Source organism: Mugil cephalus, chromosome 9 (assembly GCF_022458985.1).
Source record: "Mugil cephalus isolate CIBA_MC_2020 chromosome 9, CIBA_Mcephalus_1.1, whole genome shotgun sequence".
NCBI classification, from domain to species: domain Eukaryota; kingdom Metazoa; phylum Chordata; class Actinopteri; order Mugiliformes; family Mugilidae; genus Mugil; species Mugil cephalus.
Window position 1 is genome coordinate 21,767,038 of NC_061778.1, and position 26,288 is coordinate 21,793,325.

The following is a 26,288-nucleotide window of genomic DNA, read 5'->3' on the forward strand; positions in this document are numbered from 1 at the left end:
TTAAATATAGTTTAAACAGTTAATGTGCAAGAGTTATTGTACCTAGCATAATCCATAGGTGTGCGTTCATTGATATCAGGTGCTCCGGGGTCTGCTCCATACACGACTAGCAGTTCAGCCTGCAAGATCTGGCCCGCCTTGGCTGCTACATGTAGCGGAGTAGTCCCTTTCTCCTGGAAATTCAGGTGGACACACAAATAGCGTCAAGAGAGCAGCTGAACAGCGTGGCTAATTGCTAAATGAGTGAGTCAGCAGGTAGATTTTTTTTTTTGCGTTTCTGACCGGGTGGAAGAAGTTGGCCTGAGCGCCGAGGGACAGCAGCCGAAGGCATGTCTCTAAACTCCCCGTCCGCACACTCGAGTGGAGTTGCTTATGGAGAGAAAACAAAACACAGGACAGGTTAAGAGTTGGGTGGAGAGAGACAGAAGGTTGGGGGGTGGAAAAAGACAGAAACAGGCAGAACTGCCTTATTATCCCAGTGGAAATCCACAGCATTATTATATCCTGCTGTGTCATTCAGATCACTTCCTGCCAGGGGTTTTTATTATGAGCTAGAGTGCTCGTGTGTGTTTGCGTGAGTGCACTCGTTCGTGTTTATGTGGACGGTCTCCTACTCACATTTAGCAACGAAACAAGTTTTGTGGCTAGACATGCGGCTTCGCAGTATTGCGAAGTCCATGCAGGCTCATTAACCTGGCCTCTTATCATCTTCATCCTCTGAAGTGTATTTGAGCAAAGCAATCAGACTGGAGGTAAAAGAGCTGATTAGTAACGCCCAGGTAGTAGGTGTTCAGGCACACGGGGCAAGAACACTGAAAGCGGAAACTATTAAATGAATGACGCGGATAACAGTTGTGAACATATTATCATTAAAGGTTGTTTCCCCGCACTCTATCTGAATTATTCCCTGAATTACATTAAACTCTCTTCAAAATATAATGTGGTTGGTCGCAAAAACATGGGGCTCTTTGCTCAGAAGGTGCCACTACGTTTAGAGACTGAAGCACAGATTTAACTCCATAGATGTGAAATACTGAGCTCTCACCTTACTGAGATCCTTGGTTGTGACGCCATCATCATCACGGCAGGGCAGCTTGTGCACAAATGCCAGCATCTGGTATTTGGCTCTGATGAACTCTGACTTAGTGGGACTTCACAGGAGGAGAAGGCAACATGATTAACGAAAAAAAAAAAAAAACGTGGGATTTGAAACTTGACACAAGGTAAGCTGAATTCTATGTCATTTTTCTCTTTCTCTTTTGGATCGGCACGTTCGATAAAAGCCCAATGACTCTAATGTGAAGACTTGAGTGAATGTTTTAATGCTCCATCTGAGCAAGGAGCAAATACATTTCTTTCACATTTCATCCTAACTGCACATATTGTTTAATAATACAGAACCTGCCCTGTAGCATATAATTGATCTCTGTCGTTTTTACAGAGATATAGATTTGATGTACAATACATCAAGTTTTAAAAGGTCCATCACATTGTTCATCTGACGTGTCTAACGTAAAGGAAATGGCTAAATATTTTTCCTTGATCTCTTGATCTACAGTCATATTTCAACCAAAGTTCTGTGGTTCTGTGAGAGCAGAACAAGATCCAAGAGAAAGCTCTAGAGGTCAGTGAGTAATAACTGTGTGAAACTACCCTTCACCTTTGAAAGGGACAGTCACTTCTCTCTGCGCTAATGTGTTGTCTGTATTTTGAGTCTTTAAGGGGTATACTTACTGGACCTTGTCCTGAGGGTTTGGTTTCCTACGACCGCTCTGCACCTGAGCAGGGTCCAGGAGACTGTGTTCCCATATGGAGTTAGCCCCATTACTGGCCAAGGTCTGAACCATCTGAAGTACACACAACACAGCAACTCAGTTATGCTTCACTGTCACAAGTACTTTTTGTTATGTAAAGCCACAGTTAAGTCTTAAATCAAGTCTCTGTCTACATAGGAACCAAGACTGGTTACAGAATTATGGCCAAAAACTCCCACACTCTTTTCATGCTTTCTGAAGCCAAGGCAACACTGAGCTCCTCAGTCTGTATTTTGGACAGCCTGAGGAAAACGGAATTGGACAACACCAAACTCCAGCAGATAAATAAGCCATAACTCTCAGCACTGTATTTTTAATTTTCCCAGCACGTCCGTATTCGCACGCCCGTTCCCCTCGCTCTTCATTTCTCAGCCTTACCTGCAGCAGCGAGGGAGGCCATCCGCTGTGCCTCAGGTGCTTGACTATGGAGATGTGGCGGCCTAAGCTGCGGTGGACCGAACAGCATTCATCACAGATCAGGACCCCTCGGTTGATGCTGGTCCAGCCCGGGTCTGACAGGCAAACACAAACAAATGGATGGTATTGTGAGATTTCTCAAGTACTTCATCATAAAAGTTAGTTCAGGATATTAAGTAATTTCCCCCTGGGATCAATAAAGTAATTCTGATTCTGGGATGTATGGACAACCCCAACACTGTGTTGTGAAGTATAGTTAATGTATAGTCACTTGCCAGTTCATTAAGCACAATAGTAAAATCTAATGCATTCTGATATAACAGTCCTGCACTAAATCCCTGTAAATCCTTGTTATGATGTTCAGTTTATATTGAAACAGCATGACAAAGGTGATAATTACTGCATTCTATAATCATTTTGGAAGCTGTAGTTTACTAAAGTGTTTCTATTATGTAGCCGAGCCCACTGACTAAAACGGGCTTGTCACACTCATAGGAACAGGCGTCGGTACAACACAATACAATTGAAAGGCACTATAAGCCACAGTATCCAAAATGAAAACGCAGTTGAATCAACAGCTCCCTCAGTTATGCTAAACAAATGCTGAATATCACAACCTTAATGAATACCTTCCGATGTAACAGCCTGCACTAATTATTACCTTCGCGGAGTATAGCTAGTGTAATGTGGGTGGTCTAAATTAGTTTATGAAACGACTGCTTCTTGCCACTTCTTCCCAGGAAGACACGTGTTCTAGTCTACCTGCACCGGACTTCATTCAAAGTTCAGTCAAACATGTTCTGTTTACTCCTCTTTGCACAGTGTCTCATCTCTGTTTAATCCACTGAACGAAAACGCATGGATAGAAACAATTATAAAGGTGAGCAGCTGTATAAAATTCTAAGGACTGGGATACACTGGCATCAGTGGTTTGTATGTCTTTAACTTGATGCTCCACAGCATCATTGAACATTGACATAGGACCCTTGAATAGAATTTTGCATCAAAAGCTGAAAATGCACATTAAATGCCCCACATTACCTTGAAATGTAACAATGTTTAGGGCTGAAGGTCAAAGACGGAGACGAGGCAACACAAGCACACAGGATTCTTAGCACATAAAGTACAAAAAATATTTAAGTTTAAAACTACACACATCCTAAATGAGGGCTTAAGCTTTCACTCGTAAGCAGCTTCGAACAAGACAAGCGGTGCCAATACCTTCACCCAATATCATTCGTTTTTGACCTGTGTTTTAGTTTGTAACAACATGAAAATCGCCTTTTTCTACAATTCAGCCAAGTAACTGGGTTTTGTTTTTAATAGGAACAAACAGGTGTGGACGAGGTGGGGATGTTTAGGGAAAGCAGCGAAGGACAATGTCTACTGACACTGAAAGACCAGTCAGGGAGTCTGGGCTTCGCTTATGCCCTCACAACCCGGACGTGATGAGCAGCTCACAACAAACACAGTACCAAATCAAGTATCCGTACACATAGATGCACACGATTCATGTACTTACACACACGAACACGTCTACTATCTGCATTAGTCACCCCTGGACTGGGATAAACTGTCAGGGCTTAGGGCATTAATGGAGCTAAAATAGTCCATCACCACATAAACCGACAAGCTGCAAGTCTTTTTGCCTGCAGGAAAAAAGTAGCAACAAATGCAAAATGGCTTCGGGGAGAACTATAGCCTAGTTTAGAACAGTAGCCTGTAGGTTTTAAAGGGTGGACTGCAGCAATTTAATTCCTTAATCTGTGTAATAAATATAAAAACTCCTGGGCTAGGCTATCTGCTTGGCCGGCTGAATCAATATCAGGCTAAACCATTAAGCCATTAGACCTAGACAGACTATTAGCAGTGCTGTATTGGGCAAACCTGCAGTGCAACATAATTTGGCCTAAAGTTGGCCAGATCTGTCAGTACAGCATTGACAGCTGTTTTTATAACTGTCGCTTAAGCCTTTATAAAACATGTGCAATCATTAGTATTGATGGCAAACAACAGAAACCTCTATAACTCAAATAACAGGACGCATGCTTTTCACATAACGATCCTGGTAACCGGTTAGATTACACAAATAATGATAATGGATTTATTCATATTTTATCAGCACAATCTTACAGCTAAATAACCATTTAAATATAAAATCTAGTTACAATAGCAAGACAATTTTCTGGTTATGGTTCCTTTTAGATTAAACTTATTTAACACACCTTTAATTTCCTTTAAGGTTTGTATTTTAAATTAAATCAAACTGATATCTTAATATATAGAGCTGTAAGGATTGGCAAAAAGACAAAATCAGCATCGAACTGCTCCAAATACTTTTATCCTTTTTTTTTTTAAACAATTGCATCTGTGTTCAATCAAGTGTTTACAGTCATGACAACATTATTCATTGTTGCTATAAACTGCAGATTGTCACGGTGTGACATTAAAACCTCCTGAGGCTTGGCTAGAAATGGGAGTATCAGTCGTCCTTTGTAGCTATGCCATCCCTGGTGTGACACAAAGCTGGGTAGCAGGGAGGTGGCCTGTCACCAGTGGCTAGGTCAGCATTTTGCAGAACACACTGCGTGTGTGTGTGTGTGTGTGTGCGTCGTGCTAAGGAGGGGCTACATGCAGAGAGCCGATGGTAGTAGAAGAAACGCACAGCTAGTAACAGGTACACCACACGTCATTAGAAGAAATGCCTTATTTTGTCTGAAGATGTTCCTGTAAATAAACTATAAAAATGTAGCAAAATATTCATTTTTCCAAACCAGATTAATTTGTCATTAATTATTGAGTTATGATGTTCATCGGGAAGTGGGAAAAGCTATTGAGAGGACACAAAGAAAGACAACGAACAGGTACTGAAGCGTGCGTGTAAGAGTCACAGCAGGGAGTAGGTTGTGAGGATAAATCAGCAGCAAGGTGTAGCTACGCTGCAAAGTGCGGCCTTCGAGCTTACGGCAGCTCATGCACACACAGACCGATCGGGGGGGCAGCTGTGGAGAGAGCAGCTGTTGTGATACACATGCACATGAATGAACCCAAGACACGCAGAAAACCAACACTTAGGATGGAGGGCTTCAGACTAGACAGGAGTGCATGTGAGGCTGCACAGGCGGGGGCAAGAGGGAGATACCTGCGATGTTTGTGGCATCACCTCTACCTCACATTTCAAAAGCACAGATTTAACATATGCTCTTGGTAGTGGACATACGTAATCCCCATATACTACAGATCACCTCCTACCCTTATCCCACTCATGGTTTGAATATACCCCTCCTTTTCAACGTCATGTTGGATCAAGTTAAATATTCTTCTATAGGGTGGACTACAAGTGAAGTCAGGCTGCCTCTTTACAACTTCATGCCAAGTCAGGTTACATGCTGAACCTAAGGAGGGGCTCCAGATGAATTGGCTCCCGTCAGTCATGTCTTTCATTTTAAATTTTAAACTGCCGGGACTAACGCGCTGTCAAATAAGCTAAACTAACACAAGCTTGAACTAAATTAGATTTTCCAAAACCTACTGAAATCACCAAAGACCACTCGTTGCCAGATGCAGTTATTGCCACTTCCTGACATCTGAGGCTCCAGCTGAATCAGCTTGGCTACAACTTGACGTTTAGCAAAAGTTAGCTAGAGTAGCTAACGCTGTGGCTAAGCTAGCTATGTTAGGTCCACAAACTCTAAAAGCCGCGCACAGGAGCCAACGATAACACGGCACTTTTTGAATATAGCAGTGATATTGTGTATTAGGACCCTCGGCTTAAGATAATATCTTAATAGTACCCAGTTAAACTGAGTCTAATCCTAGCTAGTTAGCCGAGCTAAGCTAAGGCTTTAAGAAGTCTGTCCCGGTCACTAAAATCAAAACAAACGTCTCCCTGTGTGGTAAGGCAGCATTAATCTGACAATCGTGTCTTCTACTGCACCAAACTAACCGGTCGTCCTCATGTGTGTCCGGCTCAAATGAAGACACACATGAAGCTGTTCAGTGAGTGATAACAACACGACGCCTGTTCCCACTGTTTATTTGGGGCCTAACCGACGCCTAGCAGCACAGGCCGTTTTCCTGCTCCGCAGACCCCCCTGACAGGGACAGCAACCTCGGCCTTCTTGTCCCACCATGTCCCCCCCCAACCGACGTATTGTTCCAGTACAATGGTCTACTTTAATTTATTTTCCTCCTCCCTACCTGGCGCACTGCAGTCGGCGCAGACCTCTGTCCTTTGCAGCTTCCTCGACATCTCGAAAGTGGCTGAAATCGAGAGGTGGATCTCGGCGGTGATGTGAATATTCGCCCGTCTTCCCCCGAGCTACACACCGACCGTCTGCCGTCAACCGATGCGGCCCCTGAATCCCCGGAAGCCGGGCGGTGTGGTCGGCTTCCCCCGGCCAAGCTGACAGTTGAATTTCCCGTTTGCTGCTGTGGTCTGTTCGCCTGCGTTCGCCACTATACCCCGGGTCTACAGAAAAACTGTGTGAACATATTTAACCTGTTTCTCATAGCGGAGTCTGGGTGCTGCATTGCCTGCGAGTCACCGGGAGACGGCAGCTCTCTACCTGTCAGTTTCCGCACACACAACCAACATCCCCGCAACCCACCTACGGAGGAGCAGGGAGGGGTGATCCGGTCATTCTTAAAGGTGATGTGGATTTCACGCATAGATCGATGACTATAAAAGTCAGCTGTTTATGAAAAGAATATATTCACCGACATAATTAGACTGTCGGTAGCCTGTTAAGGTCCCATCTTTAACAGAGCCTTTATAGCTTCGGTAACAAAGTAAATAAAACACAAACATATAGGCGGCGGAATATTTTCTCCTCATTGATGATGTCATACACACGGGTCACACCTGTCGAAGAAGAGGAAGAAGAAGAACAAGATGATGATGATGATGATGATGATGATGATGAAGTAAAAATTGTCAAAACCCCATTTGAAGTCAACACCTGACAACTTTTATTCATATGCTATTGTCATTATTATTTAAGGGCTATTGTCATTATCAAACTAGGTCAAAAATATTCACAGATATGGTTAAAGGTATTTAAATATTTGATTTAATATGTTTTTTTTTTCTATCATATGCACAGCGACACAAACCAAAAAATAAAAGGAAACAGAAGAAGAGAAAGAAGATGAAGAGGAACAAGAAGGAGTCAAAACACATTCACCGATGTGGCTAGACATAAATTAAATAAAACAAACCACGAAGAACAAAGACAGTAAACGGTATAAAAGTAGGTCAAGGCTCAGGTGTAGACCTATAAATTATAAGTCTGGACTGGTTTTGTCTTTTGCGATGAATGGCCTAGCTGCGATATATTTTTCATCTCTTTAAATGGAGCCCATATGGTGAGTTGTTCTGCATTTAAACATGTTTCGCCATGCGATTTTGATTTCAGCAGGGTTTTTTCTTTCTTCCTTCCATGAGACACATTAGCCCAACATCTCCGCCAACGGATTGGCTGCGTGTGCGCACATTTCATTGCAGCTTGTCAACGCATCTTTCTCAGTCACCACCGGATGGGAGGAGAGCTGGAGGATAGATGCGTTAGAGTAGGCAGCGACGGAAGAGAGAGAGAGAGCGTGAGGCAAGAAGAGGTGGAGGCTCGGGTGGATAAGAGATAAAGGTGTAGCCCGACGCACTGAGACAACCAAACGAGGGCTTTCTCTTTCTCCTCCTCTGTAAATGACCGGCCGCTTGTTCTAAGTGGAGCGAGTGAGGGAACCATCAGACCACAGTTTCAGACTCGTAAGGTTGCCCACATACGCCTTTTTGGGCATCACCGCCGATCAGCGATGATAGAATCGATCATATAGCGAATATTCACGACAAAGTGTTCTTGCAATCCACAGTGAAGAAAGAGGAGGAGGCGAACTATGATCCGAGGATGATTTCCGCAAAGAAAACTCCGGAGAAGAGTCGGTATCCTATTCACTATTTGGTGTGGCACAACAAACACAGACAGCTGGAGAAGGAGCTGGCAGCGAACGAGCAGGTGAGGCAGAGAAGAGCGATCAGATGTGTCTTTCCTTTCACACAGGCAGGCCCGTTTCTTCATTACAGGCGATTAAAAAAAAAAAAGGTGTGTGGTTCCTCAGCTGTAAATGGTGATGATGGTGTAGGTGCCATCCGCGGAGCACCCCATTCAGGAGCCTGGTCAGCGATAGCGCAGTTAATTGTTATCAGAAGGGTGGACGGAGACACTTGTAGGCTGTATGGTTTGAGATTTGCATCTTATCTTTGCGTCATTCCCTTTTTAGATTACTGTGTGACAGGCTTCCCATATTGTGCTTGAAATATCCACCCCCTCCCTAATTTTAATATGCATGAGAAGTTGTGCCTGTGGAGTTTATTTCTGGAAAAATTCAAAGTGCAGGCTGATGCTGTTGCAGCATGTCAGTACGTGTGTATTTGTCGGAGGACCTTCACGCTTTAAGCAGCGTTATTGCTTCATCTTCTCAAAACTGAACACTCTCCACCTTCCCACCTGCACCTTAACCATTTATGAGTGGGTGAGACAATGCAGATGCAGTGGCTTGTGGGCGAGCAGTTGCCCACCACCACCACAGAAGATCCAGTTATAGAATCAGCAAGGGGTTGTATTACCTTGTGTTTTCCAGATAGGATGTACAATATGTAATAACATCTCCTTTTCTCTTATTGGCAGAAGTTTATTTCACTTTAAATGGAGGGAGCACATCATTTGATGGATTGCGCTGGGTCTGTCTGAGAGAATGAGGGAGACTATGCAAAAGCATTCATGTTTGTGAACTCAGCCACATTCTTTTTTTCGCAAATGTACTAAAGCACTTTCCCATTATATAAGAGACGCAGCAGGTCAGCAGCCAAACAGATTTTTTGAGTGCACACACCATGCAGAGACCTCAAGACATCACATTTTTATGCTCTCTCATGCCCACACACATTTACGCGCGCTTGCCTACGCATGCACACCTTTACCATCTCGTGGTTGTGAAATCGTAAACCAGGAAGCCTTTTCTTTACGCTAAAATGGTCTGGGATCAAACTTAGCCGTCTATCGGTCTGTCACGCGGAGTGTGTGACATTTACCACTTAACCCTTAACCATAATAGCTGCTGCACACCTCACAGTGAAGAGGCTCTAAGGGCAGACCTCCGGTGTTCAAGTCAATGCCAGAGGCAACATTCCGCGTTTCTACCTTCCACAGTATATACTGTATCTTTTGTCTGTAGATACACTTGCTGTGTCTCAGTTGGTCTGTAAGTTGGATATTTCAAACCATCTTTCAAATAGAGAGCATATGTCCGTGATCACCAGTGAATGCATCCTAATGACTTTGGGGGAATCACCCACTTTTCATTTAGCATCAACATTTTCACCGTCCAATTCTTTAGCTTATGTCAATATGGCTGAAGCTAGAGACCAGCATCCCATCAGTTTCAAATGCATCATGGATGCCTCAGTGTTTTATGAGACTGTGTTCGTCATCTCAGTTTCCTGAAAGACGTGACATATCCATCATCTGTTTGGCCGGGCAGATGTAATGGTAAATGGTCTCGTATTTATATAGCGCTTTTCTACTTACTCCCAGTGCTCACTGGGAGTAGCATGCGGTTTAGGACCTTGTGGCATGTGGTCAATGTACCAGGGATTTAACCGCTGGTTTGTGGACAGTCCACCATACCGAGCCACAGATATCGTTTTCCAAGATGCCACCCCTGTTTTGGAAGCAACTCAGTATTGCCATTAGATAGTAATGATACAGCTCTGCACTGTAATTAATAATTGAGTGCTGTATGTGGGGATTAAAAAAACTCACAACTGAATTTATTACACCTTTTACACTTAATATATTAAAAATATTCACAATTCCACCCTGAATTTGTCTCCGTAATTTTATTTATGCTACTAACGCAATTACATTGGTGTAATTACATAAGTGGTCTCAATGACATATTAATTATTGATATGGCTTTGTTTGAATTCACATCAAGTTCACTAAACCAAAACTTTTGCCTGTGTTTGGTTTACACAGATACAGTAAGGTCAATAAATTAGCTCACATATTCCCTATATTCATCCATTTTTCAGGAACCCTTGAGCCTATAAATATTTTATAATGCAAAATGTATTGCTGTTCTGCTGTACATTTGAACCCAGGACCTTCATGTCATAAAGTTGTTCTTTTTCTAAAGCCAAGCACACACACACACACACACACATATTCCTGTATGTCCATCTATGTGGGGACACTAATTGGCATAATGCATTTCCTAGCCACTTACCCTAACCCTAACCATCTCAACTAAATGCCTAACCCTAACCCTTACCCTAAAACTGAGTTCATGCACACACGTTGTGTTGTAGTTATTTCTGCTGTACTGCTGGAACACATGCACCAATCTGTAGACGTCCCAGGGGCTAAAATGCAGAACTTACAGTCGTGTGAAAAAGGGCTGGTCCCCTTCCTGATTTCTTATTTTTCTCACACTCAGACGTTTCAGATCATGAAACAAATTTCAATATTAGTCAAAGATAACACAAGTAAACATAAAATGCAGTTTTTAGATGAAGGTTTTCATTATTAAGGGAAAACAAATGCCAAACCTACATGGCCCTGTATGAAAACGTGTTTGCCCCTAAACCTAATAACTGGCCGGGCCACCCTTAGGAGGAACAACTGCAATGAAGGGTTTGTGATAACTTACAATGAGTCTTTTCCATCACTGTGGACGAATTTTGACCCACTCATCTTTGTGGAATTGTTGTATTCAGCAACAATGGAGGGTTTTCCAGTATAAACCGCCAACAGATGGCCAGACATTCTCCTACAGGGTTTTTTTTTTTGGTAGACAGCAGAATTCATGGTTCCATTTATCACAGCAAGTCCTCCAAGTCCTGAAACAGCAAACCAGCCCCAAACCACCACACTATCACCACCAGATTTAACCGTTGCTATGATGTTCTTTCTCTGAAATGTGGTGCTACTTTTATGCCAGATGTAATTGGACACACACCTTTCAAAAAGTTCAACTTTTGTCTGTGGCCAAACCACAGTTATGTTTTAACAGGGGGGCAACCACTTTGTCACACAGGGCCATGTGGGTTTGAATTTTCTTCCCTTTAATAATAATATTCTTCATTTAAAAACTGCATATTGTGTTTACTTGTGTTATCTTTGTCTCAAATTAGTTTGATGATCTGAAATGTGACAAACATGCAAAAAAATAAGATATCAGGAAGGAGGCCAGCACTTTTTCAGTAGATCAGCTGGATTTGTCCTCTGATACAACCCGATCACAACACTGTAAATTTACACTATTTGAAATGTAAAACTACAGTAAATCTAAACATCTCCTTGGCTTCTTGCTTCTATTGGATTTCATGGATGTCAAATTTCATTCTGGAATGTGTCTTTAAAGCTGTTTATCGGTGCCAAAACCCAATAAAGTAGAGAATGTGAAGAAAGTCAGATAACTTTTTTGCTATTTTTCTTAACAACCGTTATTCATCATTCCTTTCCTTTTATGTCAGCACCAGAGGCATTCTCACTGGCCGTAAACCTCAACTCTATCCGTTTGATGGCAGATCAGAGCAAGCCAAAAATTCTACACAGCTTCTCCTCGGTCCTGTTTCTCTTTCTTGCTTCCTGCTCATTGTTTCTGAACTTCTGTTTGTGTAGTCATACGCACATCGTCATGATGGTTTCACATTTGCTGTGAAACTGAACTCATCTCAGCTACTAAACTAAGAAAATTAGCATCAGATCCCAGAACTCATTTGATATACAGCTATGACACACTTTCCATGGCAAACTTAGCTCCTAGTTTTGTGTGGTGCTGTGTAAACTGGGACAGCACAAGCACAACATTCTGTACGTCTGAGCTCTTGCCAGTCACATGCAGTGAAACACCTACTGTATGTGAAAACTGCACGATGCTGATGACAGGCGCCGGGGAGTATTCTGCATAACTGTGGCCATGGCTGCTGAGTGATTTTTTTTCTTCACAGCTGCAAGCAAAACGGTTAAGTTAAGTTAAATGCTTTTGCATTACAAGTCACAGTGCCACACTATGGTTACGGTTTGACTGCATTAGCAAGCCAAGTGTACAATGTAAATGTGAAATGGACTTCTTTCTTGAGCTTCTAAGATACCTGCTCGCGTAAATCAGGACACTAACTTTACCTTGCCAAGTATACCCAAGGCCCACTTGACTTGGCTGCAGTAAGTCCATCACCAGGACATTGCATGACCTCGAATTATATTTCCATGCTAGAGCTGGAATCCTGCATAAACGAAGGACTAGTTAAAAGTGGTGATTTGCTTTATGCATTGTGGATGTAATGTATAGTCGTTAAGCTGTTCACAGCTTTATGTTTGTAGAGTCCTTCATCCTTATCCACTTATTATATCATACTGTTGTATGAACAGTGGAAACTGAATTAGTAAGTGTATTTACTCAAGTACAAGTATTTAAGTACAACTTTGAGATAAATATTACATTACTTGAGTGTTTCCATTTTATGCAGCTTTTTAACTCCCCTTCATTATATTTTATACTATATTTGAAATATACTGTACTCCACTACATTTATTTGGCATTGATTGATTGGAGATTCTAGACAACAAATTATATAACAAGCTTTTAAAGTGTGACTCATTGTAAAACACCAAATCAGACCAACGATAAACCATGAAACCAAACTTATTGGCTTCTAACATCTCATTCAGATGTGTCCGTCTGAACTTCTCTTCGTCCTCTCCCGTTTATAGTAAATCTGTCGAATCTGAGAAGTCGTCCATACAACAGCAATAGCTGGATGCTTCAGTGTTAATAATCTAATGATTATGCTTAATACTTTAGTTAAGCAAAGGCTCTGGATACTCTGAATGGGTATTTGGTTTTTTGAAGTTCCATGAGCTTGTCAGGCATGAATTAGGTGAACACTAAGGAGTAAATCTAGTTCATGCAGATACTGACTGTACTGTGATTGTAACCACTGCGATCTCTACAGCAGATGCCTATTCCTATTCCACGACAGAAAAAGACAAGTGGAGCATAGAAACCGTAGAAGAATATTAGCGAGACATCTGCATAATTCCAGTGGCAACTGTATATTATTACAAAACAATGCATTGTGATGCTTCCTATGGTATCACATGACGGACACTGGGGTGTCCCATTTGGGTCAACACTGTTAGAGACCAAATAACAAAGGCCTTATTGTGCTGATATTGCATACAAATATTTATTCTCTGATGAACTCTGTTCGCACTGTGTAAAAATAGTATTATATTATCACACTCCCTCGTTCTGCCTTGGCATTGAAAAGTGTAAAGAAAGCGTCTGCCTCCATTTTAAAGCTTGATGATGAGACTCATTTCATTCCACCACGTGCATGCGTCAAATATCCGGCACCATTTTTGATCACATTCTTTTCATTGGCAGACACAGCACAGTGCACGTATGTTTGAATGAGTGACAGTGGCTGAAATGTTGCCACAGGAGGAGGCCACAGAGGCAACTAAGGGTTGGGTGGAATAGGATGAGATGACATGAAGAAAAACAAGCAGCGGGGGATAGAAGAGGGGATGAGGGGAACCAGCGCCATGTTAAGGACAGACCTGACAGACTGAAGTCAAGCAGCAGAAGCACAAACATGGTAATGACAGCAGTGAAGACCGAGAGTAGAGGAGAGGAGGTGGGGAGGAAATAATGACAGACTTTGACCATGAACAGAGTCTGTCTGGGTTTTCACACAGACGTGAAAGCGGCAGTGTAATTGAAAAAGAGCAGGGCCATACTTGGGAGTGATGGTCCATCTCAAGACAAAGGCAGGAAATGGCAGAAAGATTTCTCTATTGCTGTTTCTTGTCCTGTCCCTGTCTTCGTGTCAGACCCCGGCTCTCTTTTCCCATCAGTCATTATGACGCCCTCGGCAAGGTGCCAATGTTAAATCAGTGTCATAAAATCTTACACTGGGTACCTGTCTCGTGAATATGGATATAAATTAAGGCTCACAGGTCCATTGCCTTCACTCAAGCCCTGATTCTTTGGCGCCAAACATCGGCTATCTCTTCTCTTCTCTTCTCTTCTCTTCTCTTCTCTTCTCTTCTCTTCTCTTCTCTTCTCTTCTCTTCTCTTCTCTTCTCTTCTCTTCTCTTCTCTTGTTTACCCATTGCATAAAATGCTCCTTATCTTCTTTCCCTGGTGCCTTCCCTCCCTCATTATCTGCATCTATCCATCCATCACACCCATCCCAACCCCTCTTACTTTCCTCAGTGTAATAAAATCCCATCTAAATTGCAGCGCGGTAAAGCCACAGAGTGACACTATGATGGCTGGGCGGGTTGGGTCAGGTTTAGTTAAGATGCTGCGAGCTTTTAACGGAGCGGGCGCGCAAAATGACACTAATAGCCATTATTTGAAAGGAACCAAAGAAGAAGACATTATCTCAATCAAGTTGATGGAACAGGGACATGCCTGGGATGACTTTAGTGCCTGTTGTGGTCACTGAGTTTTCCTCCTCTAAAACTTTTCTTCTCTTCGTTGTTGTTTGTGTGCTACTTAATTGGAAAAAAACACACTCATATCTATATATTTGTTTGTGTGGTTTTGTGGGTCAGACAGCATCTCCTGAGAGGTCGTCTTCACCCAGCCAGCTCCCAGCTGCCACAATGAAAGCAGAGTAAGAAGACTGTTAAGGGTCAAATTCATTTTATATGTGATATATGTGTATACAACAGGTCACACAATTCTAGGGCCAGCAAAAAAAAAAAAACAACAACAGAAGAAACTATTCCTGATGCAATAAAGGAGTCAGGCAATAATTCGCCTTTTTTCCGTCATTCTGTGCACAACAGTAATTAGATTTTATACTCAGTGGAGGAGCAGGACACAGTGAAAGGAGTCGACTGCAGCTCTTCATCCATCAGGTCACTGTTGCTGCTCTTTCTAGCTCCATTAGTCCTGCAGTATTTCCAACTGAGGTACTGTCAGAAGACGATGCACATTTGACGTACAACTGCAGTTAGTGCTGGGCACATCAACAGAACACATTGCACTTCCTGTGACCACTCCGCAAGAAAAATTGACTCATGCTAAACGCCAGTTTAATGCATATCATGTGAGGCTGCAGCTGTGTGAAATGTTCAGCTTGCATTAGCAGCAATCTCCGAAGCCACTGGCTATGACCGGATGACAGTTTAGTATTCTGTGTTCATATCCAGATATCCGTTTATAGAGGCTGCATTAGCAGTAACGCAGTACTGCATTTCTGTGTCTCCACAGACACCCGGTTGGAAAAAAATGCAACTATATTCAAATATTGCAATACTCGCGGGGTGCAAGCTCATCCAGACGTGCCGTAAACTGAGGCTAAAGTGCGCACGCTTTGCTGGGTCTGTCTTGAGATTGCAACTGGAATATGATTCTGTATTATTGACGTTCCAGTCATATTCATTAGCTTGTTGATTGCTAAAACATACTGATTTAACACTACAGTTGTTTATTGTCACTGTTAGGTGAACAGTGTCTGATGGCAGTGGAAGCTTTTCAAAATGGCCTAATTGGATTTAATTACCAGGAATTCCCACCTCTAAGACACTCTGGAAATAGGTCACATGGAAATTTCCTACAGCTTTTATGATCCACCTTAATTTGTTGATGTATTTGAGCTTCAACAATCGAGATGATTAGGGAGTGTGGGTGAGCAACTGTCCCAGGTGGAAACGTTCACGTAACTACGCAGAGCTGGTTACATCAGTTGCAGTTATATTGGTGCCATAGCGGACCATGGTGGAAAAGAAGTTAAGCCTCATAGGAAGGCTGCTACAATGCAATTCATGTCCCAGTTCATACCTGGCGTCACTGGTGAAGCCCAGAGGATAACGCTTTGAGGTCTTTGTAGAAGTTGTGTACCATGTTTTCCCAAATGCCACGACAGCTTTCAAAACGCCGGTTGAACGGACACATGTTGGCCTTATTCTAAAGCTTCTTACCACATCTGTGGCTTAGAGACGTTTAGGTTGCGTTTTTAAGTCTGTGTTTACTTCGTGCCTTTTAAGCTGTTCCTCAGAATGGATTGGCTTGCCTTGTTTGGGACATTCCCTTAAGCTGTTTATTTGGGTAAATTTCAGTTGTGCTTTCAGAAGGCTGGGCTTTATTCACCCAGAAGTACACACTGTGCATTTGAAAATACACAGTGTAAATCTGGTGTATATGCTTTGCAACACTGAGAAACTGTGTGGATACAGGAGTTTCAGATTTGAGTTCACAACGATACGCTGCCTAAATTCAACTTATAACGAATGTGATGTAGAGAATTTGTTGTGCTGTTTTGACTCTTATCTTTAACTTGTTAATTATGTTGTTCGCACCATTTGTGGGAAGCATAACCGAGGAAGTCTAACTTGTGAACTTGTGAAGTGTAAATGAGTGAGGTGAATACACTTCATACAAACATACAAATCATAATATTTCTATATTGAAAATTATGCTGGCATCTTCTTGCAGTAAGGTGCGAAATGTCCCCTGACTTCACTGTCGACACAAACTAAAGTTAAGCCTTTCTTACCAGACTACCAGGTTTACATGGGGCTGCTTCAGAATTCACATGCTCACACACACAAGAAAGAAAGAAAGAAAGAAAAGAGACAGCCGTGTTTCACGCTATATGATTATGCTCTTTTATATGCACCGTCTGTCTCGCTGAAACAATAGATTTGTCCTGTGAGTGTTCCTGCATCTTACACAGTTTCTGCTTTCCCTGTGCCGGCCTGCACGCACGTCTTTCCTGGCGTCCTGGAGAGGTCTTTCAGTTCAGTGCAACAAGCAGGTGTCTGCACCTCCGGACAATCGCCAGAGAAGGTTTCTCTTGGTTTATGCTGCCGTTCTGACAGGCCCATCAGTACCCCAGCCAGGTTGCTTCTGCGCGTGCTTCCAGATCTCTCTGTTGAGACAGAGCTGACAGTAAACAGACAAAGTGCAGTGAAACAGAGAAACATTAAATATGCTGGAATGTAGGTCAGCTCTTTCACTTGATGATGAGCTGGTCTTTTTTTTCTCTTTTTTTTTTCCAAAGTTCGCATTCACAGCCCTTCAGTGCACCTGTGAAAGTGGAAATGAATCGTGCCTTGTCAAGAGTTTTTGTTCTCCTGCGAGGTTACCCTCACCATTTTATTCTGCTCACCCCGTCTTCCGTGACGCAGGTTTTGTGCCGTCCTTTGATTTGGGAAGCGGTGTCACAGGGAAAATGGATCAGGGTTTCATGGCAGTCTAGCGTTTCTCAAAGTCTCCTCTGGATGGAGAGTCACAGAGGCGAGAAGGGAGACAGGAGGGGAGGAGAAGTTATTTTTACACCCCCCCCACCCCTCCCCAGCCCATCGCCGCCCTCTGCTCCAATGCGCCCCATGCACAAACATTTTGGGAAAGCTGCTGTGTGTGTGTGTGAGCGCAACTTTGTGAGCGTGTGTGTCTGTGGTGTTCGTATGAAAGATTGATGTCGGCCTAAGTACCTGCCAAGCTGCATCAGGCCAGGCGCGCTCGGAGTGAGGGAGAGAAAGAGGGAGGGAGGAATGAGAAGGAGCAGATGCCACGGAGAGAGATGCCTATCAATAATGCAGCCTCCACTGAGCTCACTATTGAAAGAGGGCAGGAGCAAACGGAACGGTGGGATGGAGCGAGAATGGCATTAAAAACAGACAGACTGATTACAACAAGAGACAGCCAAGAGTAATGAAGTTTATATAGAGCTAGAGATTACAGCTTGTCTGTTTACATGTGTTTACTTGCACAAAATATAACTTTATTGACATGAACAAATTGGTCCTGCCGCTGTGGTGCATGGAATCTGATGGAAATACAACAAAGAAAAGACTTTTTTCCAGACTTTATTGGCAATTCACTCAGTACAGGATGAGCAAGACGGCCTGAGACGGACTCATGTTTTCCACCGCGCTGTCACACTGTTTACGGCTCCATTCATTTTTCCAAACACTCGTTTGAACAACTTGTTGCTTTACATCAGCTGATGTGACATGGGTTACGTGGGCCTGTATAACTGGTTCATTTCACGATTTGCGTTAACATGATATTACGTGTTCATATTCTCTTATTGGAGGGATTATGACAAGGTTTACATGAGGCGTTTTTATTCTGTTTGGATATCACCAAGACACAGATGAACAAGAATGGGTGATGCAAAGGACCCAATTATGACACGTGAAATAGATAACTGAATATTATAATAGAGTGGGGACAGAGATACAGAAAAAGTACAAAAAAAGAGCGTAAGATGTATGAATTGATGCTTTTGAGCACATAAGGAGGGACAGAAATAAAAGGGGAGGGGAAGAAGACATTGTGTGCTTTAATTTAATTCAGACCAAGTGCTTTAATTAAATCAAAACTACCCACACACAACTATACACAAATACATAGAGGGCAGACAGTGAGGGAATTCTAAATATAAAAATTGCTATAAATTAAAACTTTAATTCTTATAACAACATATGGAACATAATTAGTTCATTTACCACTAATGAATCGATTTGCCATGCCGCTGCTGATTCTGACCCCAAGAATAATGCAACAGTACGATACAAAATTTCTTTTCAGACACAGTGCTTTGCAGTGTCTGCACACAGTTCACAGTTTATTTCCGAAGTGAAAAAGTTACTGTTTAACTGTTTCTCTGAATGGAAGTAAGACTTGATAATAAGATGCAAATGGTCACAGCATTTTCTGCAGCAGCCAAGCTGTTTTTTATACTTATATCTTTTATAATGACTGTGTCTGATACGGATTGGGCTTTCATTTGATTAGCAAACCCCATAAACACGGGGAAGTCCCCTGGTTCTGTCCAGAGACTGTAGTTGAATTGATACATTTAGCTATAACAGATAATAGTTTAGTAAGGCCCATGGACCAAAAACAAGACAAACAGACTGTTTACGTTCAGCTAGCTTCAGACGCGGCCAGGTGAGCAACAGATGGAGAGCAATCTAAAGGGACAGCTTTGAGATCGGGGCCCAGAGGGCAGTGGTCAATCAGACAGAGAGCTAGATGAGACAATTTGGCAACAGGTGGCAGAAGTGACAGGTAAATACAGTAGACAGCTAATGAGGAAAAAGACGATGGGGATGACGGGAACACTGGCTGAATTAACTATAGCCTGGTGACAATAAAATACCTCATGTAAACAGATGGAAGCATATTGGACTCGTTTGACAACATTTCTGTTGGACTGACAGTGGTGGCGTGAGAGATGGCCTGATCAACAGGAAATTGTTAACACCTTATCTCCGGGTGGAATAAATTTGCAACATCTATGGTTTGTGCTCATTTCCTCTAACTGCAGGTGAGGTGTCTGATTTTTGAGCCTTAAAAAACGCGTCATCAGTTTATTCGTGCAACTTGTGACATGAAGGTGTTTTGAGTTCTACAGGTCAGGATTTGCTTAAAAAAAATAAACCTGTTAGTGTTTAACTGTTCAGATAAAAAAGTTTTACCAGCACAATATTGATACAAATCAATGTTATTGTAACAAAAACAGAATTTTTTTTTTCATCATATGGGCCTTTACTGCATGTACATATATATATATATATATATGTATATATATATATATATATATATATATATATATATATATATATATATATATATATATATATATATATATATATATAATTTTATAGTCCTATAATTCCAAATCTACTTTTTTGTTGTGGCCAAACAAAAAGCTGAGAAAAGGCCTATTGCACACGGCGCCTCACTGCCATAGCTTATTGAAGCATGAGAAAAAAAAAAAAAACTAAGCTAATATTATTAAAATGTCTTTATGTGGCAGCTTATCAAGGGAACTCGTCCTCATTGTCAGTCGGTCTGCGGCACGGCCCATTGTTTTAACGAGTTCCACTTTTGCGATTAACTTGTGAAAACATAAATTACGTTTTAAGAACACGTTCATCATCCAGAATGTCCTTACACAATGTGAGCGCTGTGCGGCACGCCCTTAATCATGGACCTCACGTGGCCACAATATGCCCCTCGCTGAGATTTAATTGTTGTGAGTGAAGTGTGGGAGCCAAGAAGATAAGCAGTGGGTGACACCATGTCCCCACTGTAACTACAGAACCACAAGAGTCAAACAAGGCCAACGAGAGTGTCCTCTGTGTGTGTCTGGGGGGGCGGGGGGGAGTGCACGGCCCATTAGTTGTAAACAACTATTTCCTCCTGAGAGTTCCTATTTTGTAAATGGGGGAGGAGACGTGGTCGTCATCCGGACGAGCTCGGAGCATGTTTGCGCATTTTGTTTTCCAGCTGAACATTGTTCACATGTGAATGAGCAAGTGTGTCAGTGTGTCTGCAGGTCAGCACTTAGTGGTGCAAGGACGATAGCTTTAAGTGGACCTAAGTGGTGCCCCCGGGTGTGTGTCTGTGTTTGTACTGTAGTATTATACCCACTGAACTGCTCAGCTTACGTTCCGCCTTATGTCGCCATTGCTTGCAGACATGGCTTCCTTTTTTTTTCCCCCATCAATAATGTTTTTACAATGATGAACTTTACTCAGAAGTCACAGTGCAAATTTGCAGCTCCGTGTGTGCTCTGCTAACTCGGACACAAATCCTCCCCCGTCAAAGTCTCAGGGGCTCACAACTTGAGTCAGACACTTTTGTCTGATCCTGCTCGAAGGCGCCGTCGCAACAAATTATTCACGTGCTGACTCGTGTTGTTCCGAACGTTTGACAAGGGTCCGGGCGTTGTGCTGCGCTGCCGGTTACCAAGGAGAGCCGGCCCTTTGAAACATCTGTTCGCCTTTTACAGACGCATAAAAAAAAGACGGAGCGGAGGGGCCGGGAGACTCCTGGGTGAGAATAACGCACGTGGCAGCAGGTTTTGGTGATGCTCTCCGTTTAACATGTTCTGATTTTGAATGAGCTGCGACGAGCGGGGACGCGGCTCGTTGTTAAACACCGAGAGGTTGATATGCGCTCAGTAACATTGCAGGGATCCATTTGTCATGCTTACTTAGACTGACTTGCAATGACCAGCGTAATGGATGTGGCAAATAATGCTGCGCGCCTAGTGGCATAATGCATCACGCAGAAGTGCTATAGGAAAGGAAATATAAGCCGAGAAGACAGATGAAATATATTCTCCAATTCCACCATTCCATCATTTATTTTTTTCCCGTGGCCAATAATAAATCAGGTGTAGTTGAGGAGGAAGCGAAGCAGCTACGAGCTACAAGCCACAGTTCACCGGATCGTTCTGTTGTTTTCCTGTCATCCTCTGATATAAATTGCGCATATTGTTCCCTGCGCGCCCCCTGCCATGCTTTCTCAACTTTCCCCTCCCTCTGTTTCTGTCTCCTTCCACCTCGCCACATGTCTCTGTTCGTCCTCTCCCTTGTTAGCGCCCCCTTCAGCACCCTCCCTCTCCCCGTGTTGCGGTTCACCCTCGGCTTTTGTGCCCGGAGTAATTGAAATCGAGTACAGCTGTAAAGAAAGCTTAAACTGATAATCACCGGCACTACACAGAACCACTTAGAAGAAAGAACAGCTGGGAGAGCTCCCCGTTTCTCTCTGTTTTATACTCTTGCAGTAATCTGTGAAGGGTTTCCATTTCCATTTGAGGGGGAAATGTTCTGTGTTCAGCCGGTTTCACGTGTCATTTCTCTGACACTTCCCGTTGAACTGTTCTTTCTGTGTTTTCGACAGGCCGTCACATTTATGCTGCACCAGCACAAGTCGCCCTGCGCCGTCCCTTCGAGGCGCCGCGCGTGTCGGATGCGCACAAACGCAGCACGGAAAGCGGCTGCATTTGCATTTTACACCTGGACCCTGTTTAGTTTTCCAGCACACACAAACAACGCCGACTGCTCGCTTTCTTCCACTGTGTTGCCATGGCGGTCCAACCCTCCCTCCCTCCATCCCTCCCTCTATTCCCCTGCCTACATAACTCCTGTGGGACTCCCTCATCTTGTTGTCTCCTCCAGCTCCCCTTCCAACTCCCTCCGTCTGTTCTCTCTCCCCGCGCCTCCCTGTTTCTTTGTTTGCCATCACTTGCAAGAACAGTCGCTGCTCTTTTCTTTCTCACTCTCTCTCCATCTTAGCCATTCTTACACATTATAGTTGTTGCTGACAGGCATTTTCTCACAACAGGAATCCCTCTAACCGCTTTTTTTTTCTTTTCTGCATCTCTCTCTTTCCCTTATTTTATTGCTTTTGCAACAAACTCTGGAGAGCAGAGAGCTGTTAACCACAGATCGTGGAGCGCTATCACACCCATTAATGCACCGAAACCATGGTATCGTGTTCTATTTATTGAGTTGGGCTTTACGAAACTCGATCCTGCGCGTGCAACATTTTAAGCGCATGTTCCATGCGTGTGCGAGCATGTGTAGGCGTATCCGTGTCTCTTTTTGCCTTTGCATTTGTACGCTCCTCTATGTTTGTGTGTGAGGTTCTTCATTTCCCTTGCAAATGGGGGAAACAGGATCCTGCAGTAACTGATTGATAACGCAGTGGCCGTGTCTGTCTGATGTTGCTCACAATGAGGGATTCCAGGAAACATAACCCATGTTGAACTGTTGCTATCTTCTGTTAATATTATACTAATGCTGAATACTATGCTGTACATATTTTCCTTCCATATACTGAAACTGTTTTTTTCCTCTTTGTTCTCAGTTGATTAAATATCCAATACATTCCTCCTCCTTCTCTGCTGCTATGAATTAAGACTATTTCCAAACACTGTATACACAGTCCCGGATATATACAGGGAGAAAACATCTAACAATGTTCCCCAGAAAGTCTCATTTCTATTCCTAGAAAGATTTTTCCACAGCATCCTCAAAGTCTTTATTAAAGTGCTGATTCGGAGACACGCTGCTCTCACCTCCGAGAATAATCCTTAATTAGAATTCAAGCCCGCAACGTACTGACAGGACTGACCTTGGATCGGCCCGGGCAGCGGATAATGGTGGCCGTCAGCAGCTCCTTTTAATTGGATGGCAGATCTAAGACCAGCGTGGTAAAAGTTGCTGATTATGAAGGAGCACACTGCAGAGACAGGCTACACGGGTAACAGCGGTGCGTCGGACTGCCCGGGTAATGGACGGAGAGAGGGAGATTGGCAGTACAGGCGGTAATTGATTAAATCAAGCGCGGGGGACACAGAAACATGACTTCCCAGGTGTACAAGCACCGCAGCCCCTGTAGTAAGAGACAGGTTCAAGTAAAATGGGCACTGTTGCTGCTTGACAGGTCTAGACATGACTTTCTCAGGCCTCCTGATCAATAGTAACTTGATAGCCTGTCAGTATGATACGGTCTAATGCTGTCATCCATTAAAAGTGTCTCAACTGAACACAGATGATTCCATGTGAAGAACATCAAGACACAGACTTCAGAACACAAGTTGAGTCTTTATTCACGTCTGATAATGTATCAAAATCTGATGATGCACACGATCAGGCGTAACATTACAAACACCTCCATAATATTGGGTCGGACTCATCAGAGAACAGACACTGGCCTTCTGAGGGCGTCCAGTGGTGCCTGGCAACTGAGTCCGCCCCTGAAACTCTCTTCTATTAGTGTATTTCACGGTTCTTTTTTGTGTTGGATTTAAGCCTGGTGTTGGACACTGTTGGACACTGTCATTAAGAGTGTTTGGCCGGGACGTGGTCTTTGAGTTTGTTCAGATCCTTTTGGGTTTTTTATGTTGTTGTTAACCTCACCCTCTCCCAGTAGTGGTGATTTTGATTCGCTTCGGGTTGATTTTTTTTTGGTGGTATACTAAACGAAATAGGTGTATTTGTGTTAATTCCCCTAGTTCCTGTTTTGCCATCTTAACCAATTGACCTCCATTGGAGTCCTTCTTTTGTTTTTTTCAGACTACACTATGAGTTTTGTATTATTTTCGCTAATCAGCTGGCAATAAATGTTTTACTTCCTGAAAACTATATTTTGTGTTACGTCTCTTTCCCCTTCCCTTTTTGGGTCCTGTGGGTTGAGGGGAGGGTCCTCTGTGGATCATCCCACAGGTACTTGATCAGTTTGGGATCTAGTGAATGTGGAGGCCAGGTCTGGACAGATCTGGAGGTTTCTCACCAGAACATTGTGTTGTGACAAGTTGGTCAATGTTATTTAATTTCTTGTCAGTGGTGGATGTAATGTTGTGGCTGATTGGTATATATTATGTACAGCAGATGTGGATGTGGCATCCTGGTCTGCATTCATATTTATAAGCCCTTCAGATTCAATACATTTTTCCATCAAAAACTGAACATTTCTTTAGCTGGTTATAAAGCTATAACTCTAGCTTAGCAAGATTGGATGTCCAAAAGGTCAGTGGTACACAGTAATATCAGCATACCCAAATTAACACTGTAAATGTTGATCTTAACACTTTTTAAGTGTCTATATGGGTCCACACCTCAGAGTGTTAATTTAACACTTTTTCATGTGTTGGTACTTTACACTAAGTTAGTGTAAATTGGACTCTTCTTGTAGTTAAATTTAACACTGCCTAACACCAACCAGTGTTAGTTTTTTTTTAATTCTCTCAGAGGACTATTTCTTAACTACCCCCTTAACACTTAAAAGGTGTCAATATAATTCTCATATAATCCTACAAAAAATACTTGGAAAATAAACTTTACTAAAATAAAAAGGTAGTCATGTTTGGCAGTTCAAAAACATTTATTTTCAAACTTGCACCACATATATTAGAACATGCAACAGTAAGGCACAATGTAAGTATGTAGTGTTAGCACTACTTTAGCACAATAGCTAGCAACTCCGAGTCATTAGCATCATCTTATCACGTTTATATCTATGGTTACAAAGGGCATGACTCGTCTCACTCAGACTAAACGTCAAGCCAAACGCACCGTTTACTGCCGTTACTCTCTTTCTATGTCACAGTAAGGCCAGGCATGCATGCTAACCATGCTAACCTCTAGCTCATTAAGCAGGTGTTCGGGTGGTTAGTAGTAGCGCGACGAGTAAAGTTTCCGTGGCTCACCGCTGCAAAATGACTTCGGGTGCCCGAAGAGTAATGGCGACGGGGGGCGGCAACACTTGAGGTGTTAAATACAGGATCAGAATTTAGAGTTTGGAGTTAATATTTAAACATTTACTCCTAGAGGTTTGATTTAGACACTTCCTTTTTACACTAGGTTTTGACAACAACTATTTATCGACTGAGAGTTAATTATAATGGATTAAAACTCTACCCAGAGTATAATTAACTCTACTAGTGTATGTCTAGTTTAACACCAAGAATTTAACTCTTCTCAATTTGCTGTGTAAATCTGCAAAAACACAAGTAACGCGGTAGAATTACTTGCATGGCCAGTGTGCTCCCTAATTAATTAACTTATAGGATGTAGGAGTAATGGTGTGTGAATTCCTTTTAAAATTGTGTTCTTCTTGTTTCCACTTTTCATGCTTCATTATGCTATAACCAGCTTTTTAGGCACACGTTCTCGTACACAACTGGGTCGCAATTATTCATTTGTACCACTGGATAAATCCACTATTGAATGCACCAGAAAACAATTGCTTCACCAAGGTGTCTGACATATAAATTGGTTTGGACATATCACACCGCCGACATCATATAAACTCTGTTTTTTTTAAACATGTACCTCTGTGCACAGTTTTCATTTCTTTTGCAGGTTTCCTGGTCAACTTTTAAAATGGCATCTGTTTTGAATATTTGTGAATGCAACAGAAATGACACACCCTATAGACTGTAATTGCTAATATTACCATACTAGTCCTACACTTTATCGTTCATATGATGCATAGGAGGACCTGTGCTACTAATGCTCTAAGCTGGCATAGGAGAAGTAGTGCAGCCATCATTCACTCATACACTGGTGATTAACAGCAGGCGTTTTTCCGGCCTTTGGCTTTACTTGCAAAAAAAAAAAAAAAAACTTTTCAGCTGTGTGAAAATAACTCTGTATTCAAAGTAGGAAGCAATTTCATGACTTGACAAGGTGTGATGTGAGGGCAGTGACACTACTTATGTCT

At 42.6% G+C, this 26,288-nt stretch overlaps 2 protein-coding genes across 5 annotated transcripts in view; one reads left to right on the forward strand and one right to left on the reverse strand.

Annotated features, from left to right (window-relative positions):
• git1 (G protein-coupled receptor kinase interacting ArfGAP 1) overlaps nt 1–6,875 on the reverse strand; it is a 22,595-nt gene extending 15,720 nt beyond the window's left edge. For 2 of the 3 annotated variants that reach the window (XM_047593563.1, XM_047593562.1), the window contains exons 1-6: nt 6,432–6,875; nt 2,193–2,326; nt 1,735–1,847; nt 1,046–1,151; nt 283–369; nt 43–173 (exon numbers count right to left, since the gene is read on the reverse strand). In XM_047593563.1, coding sequence (XP_047449519.1) covers nt 43–173; nt 283–369; nt 1,046–1,151; nt 1,735–1,847; nt 2,193–2,326; nt 6,432–6,483 — 623 coding nt within the window. In that variant the 5' untranslated portion in view covers nt 6,484–6,875. The remainder of the gene's footprint in view (nt 1–42; nt 174–282; nt 370–1,045; nt 1,152–1,734; nt 1,848–2,192; nt 2,327–6,431) is intronic. The other variant, XM_047593564.1, reaches the window with a different exon arrangement.
• Nucleotides 6,876–7,269: 394 nt separating this feature from the next.
• The window catches only part of ankrd13b (ankyrin repeat domain 13B), a 44,696-nt gene continuing 25,677 nt past the window's right edge, over nt 7,270–26,288 (forward strand). Inside the window, exons 1-2 of one of the 2 annotated variants that reach the window (XM_047593286.1) lie at nt 7,270–7,998; nt 8,103–8,245. In XM_047593286.1, the coding sequence (XP_047449242.1) occupies nt 8,138–8,245 (108 nt within the window). In that variant the 5' untranslated portion in view covers nt 7,270–7,998; nt 8,103–8,137. Of the gene's footprint in view, nt 8,246–26,288 lie in introns of both variants that reach the window. The other variant, XM_047593285.1, reaches the window with a different exon arrangement.